This window comes from Manis pentadactyla, chromosome 5 (assembly GCF_030020395.1).
Source record: "Manis pentadactyla isolate mManPen7 chromosome 5, mManPen7.hap1, whole genome shotgun sequence".
Lineage (NCBI taxonomy): Eukaryota > Metazoa > Chordata > Mammalia > Pholidota > Manidae > Manis > Manis pentadactyla.
This window is the reverse complement of record NC_080023.1, coordinates 29,829,412-29,835,267: the sequence shown is the minus strand read 5'-3', so window position 1 is coordinate 29,835,267 and position 5,856 is coordinate 29,829,412. Positions and strand designations below refer to the sequence as shown.

Here is a 5,856-nt window from a genome sequence, read left to right as displayed (position 1 = left end):
ATTTCTATTTTATTCTTTTTCTGTAATCCTGGCTTTGGGGCTTGCTTTTTACTAGCTCTTGTTTCTCCTCTACACACATCTCCCTGTGTCTCTCCTTCTCGTGCCAACCCCCTCCTCACCTCATTTCTCTTTCCCTCTCTCATTTTTATTTCTTTGATTTCCACCTTCAAATTGGATAAAATGTCAAAATACTGCCTACCTTAATTCTATTCATCTTGTGAGCATTCAAATCCCCCCAAAACAAGTTCTTGAGATAATCAACTCATGGGTTAACTATAATTTATTTACAATTTAATGACTTTTTCAAGCAACAGTTTTTATTTTTTCATTGCAGCAATGGTATACATAATTTATATCTTGTTTCTAAGCTTAACAAATGTGTTTTCTAGTGATAAGAGGTCTATTTCCACTATTTTTATTCTCTGCATAGCTAAACTTTTTGAAAAAGGTTTAGGAAAATTACTTATGATACATTTGTTAGTCATTTTCCTTTTTTTAAATTGTGGATTTAGACTCAATTTTGGAAGATCAAATTTGTCTCTGTTTTTTACTTTGGTAATTTAACATGATCAAATTTGACTTCCAATAACTGATCAACCTAATGTAGAATTAATCTTCCTCTCCTATAATAGTAACACCACATATTGACAATTTAAAATAAGTTAAATGTAAAATCTTACTGTGGATGGGAAATGAAAATATAGTGTTAATTTGATTTTATTATTTTTTTGGAATCTTGCCTTTGAGAATGTCATATTTTTGGATTTAAGTTCTATTTCTCTATTCGTAAACCTCAGAAACAAGGTTGATAAAAATCTCTCTTTAAATTCAGTAGAGGTTAACTGTCTAGAGGTTGTGCAGATTTAAGTGAAATTTCCCATGAGGTACTAAAACCTAATAACAGGGGTCATTCTATATTTGTTATTATCACATTTTAGCATTAATATTGTAAAATAAAAATATCAGAGTAACTGGCTTATAATTTTTCAATTTGTAGCTATTATTTTAATAGATATATTTATCCTCAATATATTTTCATTAATTATTATATGTTATTTCTTAGGTTAACAAAAGAAGGGCCTAAAATTAATTAAAAATGTATATTTATTATAATAATAAAGAATAATAAAAAGAACTACCACATCAAACTCTATATACTGGGCATTTCGTCAAGTATTTACATGCATTATTTTATAAATTTTCACAACAGCCACAAAAAAGACAAACATTTATTATTTACTGATGAAGAAATAGAGGTTCAGAAGAGTTAAGTGGCTTGAGCAAGTAAGTGCTGAGACTAACCCAAGTTCTGTCTGCATAAACACTACTGTTTTTAACCCATGTAGTAACTGCCTCATTTACAAATTGCTTGGCTCAGTAATATAAAATGAATTAAGTGAGAAAGTGTATTTCAAACCTATAGAGAATATATATATTATGTTTCCTTTCCTGTTTCCCATATCCTCTAGAGATCTGTGGTCTGTATCTTTTCTTCCCTTTTTTATTGCAGGAAAAAGTACTGACTCTGGTTATTTACCCAGTTTTGGCTTGTAGTCTATGCTTCTAAACATATTACTTCATTTTTATAACCATTGAATGTGTTACTTTGTTTACTTTACAGGCAATCTACTAAAAAATTGCAAAGACAGAAATCTCAGGCTTCTACATAGATAAGATAAAATCCATTACATGTATGTTTTGGATGTCTTACTATGGATGGGAAATGAGATGGGATGAGATGTACATGGAGACTCAAATTGGTTAAATAAATTGACTAAGGTCTTTGGACTCCATATAGTAATTTTTCCTTAATGACACTGCAATGGTTAGTTTTATGTGTTAACATGGAGTATGTTTTTGGATGAGATTGACATTCGGTTGGTAAGCTTTGAGTAAAGCAGATTGCACTCCATGATGGGGGTGGGGCTCATCCAATCAGCAGAAGGAATGCCTAAATAGAAAAGACTGCCCTGTCTGAACAAGGGTCAACTGTCCAGCAGATGGCCTTCTAAAGTGATCTGCACCATTGGCTCTCCTGGTCCTCCAGGCTGCTTGCCCACACTGTATATTTGGGACTTTCTAGCCTCCATAATTGTGTGAACCAATTGCTTGTAATAAATCTTTCTATATAAATATACATACTATCAGTTCTGCTTCTCTGGAGAACCCTGACTAAGTAACCACACAGAGTTTCTGGCATGCACAGTTAATGTTAGAAAACTTGGTAACAGGTAGCCAGTCATGCACCACTCACTATTGGCCCCACCTATTCAATTCAGGGGTTTGTTTGGCTCTTTCTTTTTTTTTTTAATAAATAAAGCCTGTTTTATTACTTCAAGTGTTAATGATAAAAAAAAATTACAGCACAGTTGTTGCATTTAAAAAAGTGAAACTACATACTATGTTTCTAGTTAAGTAAACAGACGAACCTGATTTCTCTGAATGACATAATTGAGCATTGTACAGTACATCTTATGAAGACCCGTAAATTAAATTAAAGAACTACTAGTTTAAAGTTAGTGATTATGAAACAAATATGTATTCATAGTTTCAGTTTCTTCTTCTTTCCTCTACCATCAGGTGCTCCATCCATTTTACGTTTCTGAGTTGAAGGCTTTGGTCCTCTTTTCTTTTTCTCTGCCTTCTCTTTTTCTTCTAGTTCCATGTTTTCTCTTTCAATCAAGGTGATTAAGGTGTTACATCTCTGGAGCTCCATTGTTGTTCTGGACTTAAGAAACCAGTCAAATTTGAACTGTGGAGAGTTGCGAATACACTGTAGTAATTCATCATAAACATTTTCTTTGTCAATCCAAGTTTGTGCAGCATACAGATCAGAAACTATCCTCTTCCTCAGTATAGTTTTTCCCTCTGTTAGTACCATATAATATTCTCAGCTGATGGAAAGGTGCTTTGTACCATCCAATCTTTGTGTCAAGTGCTTTTTTGATACTAATTCTTCTTTGATTTCTTGCCTCTCCCCTTTCAATATGAGCCATAATCTTCTCTATGTCTTGGAGTTCATTGCATCTTTCCCAGACACAGCTGAGTATTCAATAACTTCTGGAGTTTTTCCTTCTACTTCTCTTGCTGTATTTTCAATATCATCACGACCCCACTTCTCATTAGCTTTGATAAACTGGTTAAAATTTCTCTTATTCCAATTGGTAAATCCCTGTGTTAGAAGCTTCTCTTTTTCTTCTAATTCTTCATCATTTAGGGGTTCAGCTTCATCAATTTTAAGCTGTTCTTCTTTTTGTGCTTGTGCTGCATTTGGTAGGTCAGGATTTCGAGGCACCTTGTACCCAATAATTTTTCTGTAATATAGAATTTCTTTTTCCTGTAATTCAAATAAATGTGGAGGAAAAAACTGGAAATCCTGAACATTGGGTTGTTTCAGAGGTCGAGGAGCCTTTGGTGCTTTAGGTTCACTGACATGAAGAGCTTCCCTGAAATAGGCATCAACAGCACAGTTGACTTTTCTTTTTCTTTTAGGTGGTTTAATCCACTCTGTGAAAGCAATCTTTTGTTTTTCTCTATAATCTTCTCCTTCAAAGTTATAAACACTCGATTCTGTATCCATTGTAAAGTTTCTAAGTGAGCTCTCACCCATCTTGGAGAGTTTTTCATTCATCTCTGCAGTCTTCTTCGCACCTCTTTCCAAAATACCATCAGTATCTTCAGTATCTTCATCAGTAATCTCACTTTCCTTTGAAGCAGATACATGCATTGCCCCATGTCTGATCATTTGAAGTATTTCATCTTTGCCAATTTTGTTCAGATTCTGATCCACAAATCTTTCTCGTTGAATGACTTTTGAATCCAGTCTGAGTTTCATCTCAGCACGTTCCACTATTCTTTCTTCTACAGTGTTATCAGTTATAAAGCTGAACACTCTGACTGTCTTGGTTTGTCCAATTCTATGTGCTCGGTCCATAGCCTGTAGATCTACTTGGGGATTTCAATCTGAATCATACAAAATTACTACATCAGCAGTAGCAAGATTGATGCCAAGACCACCAGCACGCGTGCTTAACATGAACACAAACTTTGTGCTATTTGGTTCATTGTATGCATTGATGGACTCTTGTCTCTCATCATGGGGTGTCTGCCCATCTAATCTGCAGTACTCATAATTTCTCCACATACAATAATCTTCCAGAATATCCAACACCCTTGTCATTTGACTGAAGATTAGTACTCGTGAACCTTGTTCTTTTAATTTAGGGAGCAGCTTGTCTAATACCACCATTTTGCCACTGTTGGTAACTAGGTGTATATCTGTGGTATAAGGTGGACCAGGTTCAGCTCCATCAAAGAGATATGGATGATTACAGCATTTCCTCAACTGCATCAGGATGTTCAATAACCTCATTTTGTCCATCTTCCCTGCAGAGTTTAGTATATCTATATCCTTCATTAATATCCGAGTATACCATTCCCTCTGCATTTTGCTGAGACCCACATAGATTTTTACTTCCTTCTTTGGAGGCAAACTCTTTTCAACATCAGCTTTAATTCTTTGAAGGAGGAATGGGTGCAATACCATATGAAGCCTTTCAACTAGCTTTTGATCCCCAAGGCAATTATTTGTATCAAACCAGGAATCAAAGTTATCAGCAGAATTAAAGACATCTGGCAATAAAAAAATTAAGAAGGGACCAGAGCTCATGCAAGTTGTTTTGAAGAGGTGTTCCAGTTAATAATAATCTATTTGTAGTCTTGAATTCCCTCAGTATTTTGGATAACTTAGACTTTTCATTTTTGATCCTGTGAGCTTCATCTATAACTAAGTACCTCCAATTAAACTTTTTGAAAACAGACTTCTCTTTTATAAGCATTTCATAAGATGTTACACATACATCCCATTCTCCTGGTAATAAAACGTCCCTTACAAAAGCAGCTCTTTGTTCTTTATCTCCTATCAAACAAACAGACCTAAGTGTTGGTACCCATCTCTTGAATTCACTCATCCAGTTGTGTAATGTAGATTTAGGAACCAAAACCATATGAGGACCAGGAATGTTTCTATAGTGTTTCATATACCCAAGAAGAGAAATTGTTTGAAGAGTCTTTCCCAGACCCATTTCATCTGCAAGGATACCATTGATGCCATTCTCATACAAAGAAATAAACCAATTTAATCCTCGAACCTGATAATCTCTGTTTACCCCATTTTACATACGATGGAGAGTCTTCAAATCGAGTGCAAACGTTGGTTGCTTTGGAGCTTTCTGTTAATAGGTCTTCATCCTCCTCTTGCTCTGTTCTACGGTGTCGGTAATTGCCTACTGACAGCAAGTTCTGTTTCTCATCCTTTTTTATTCGTGGGAGCCCTGGTTTCATTTTCGAAGGTAAGGTTGGAGTCTTCTGAGCAGCAGGCTGAATGAAATGTGCAAACAGCTCTGTTTGCTTTAATAAATTCTCAAACTTATTTGCTCGGTCAGTTCGCATTTTGTCTTCATAAGTAGGATCTGGTTCCTGGATTTCTTTTTGCTTTCCAGGAGATGCATCATCAAATACTTCCTCCATCTCGGAGTCCGCGGGGTCCGCGCCGGCTGCGGAGGGGGCCGCCTGAGCCGCGACACCTTCGGTGCCGCCTTTGCTGCCGCTGCTCACGCCGCCGGCGGCCGAAGCCTGGGCGGCTACGTCACAACTGGCTGATGGAGGAGCGGGGGCCCACCGAAGGCCCCCTGCGCCGCGCTTCCGCGACGAGCCTGCGGCAGGCCCAGCAGCCTGGCCTCTCGCGTTGGCCTCCTCTTCCGCGGGGCTTGTTTGGCTCTTTTAAATGTGACCTTTGGTTAGAAAAGGTATTTAATAATAAATAAAAGGAAAATATCACTTGCAGGGTAATTATCA

General features: G+C 36.6%; 1 protein-coding gene across 1 annotated transcript; it reads right to left on the bottom strand.

The window, feature by feature from the left end:
• Positions 1-1,088: 1,088 nt before the first annotated feature.
• On the bottom strand, positions 1,089-5,529 carry LOC130683775 (SWI/SNF-related matrix-associated actin-dependent regulator of chromatin subfamily A member 5-like). Its single transcript, XM_057502143.1, is given in 6 exon segments — positions 1,089-2,808; positions 2,811-2,840; positions 2,843-3,037; positions 3,040-4,645; positions 4,647-5,163; positions 5,165-5,529. Coding segments are annotated over 6 exon segments (2,979 nt in total). The 3' UTR covers positions 1,089-2,542.
• Between the last annotated feature and the right edge of the window lie 327 nt (positions 5,530-5,856).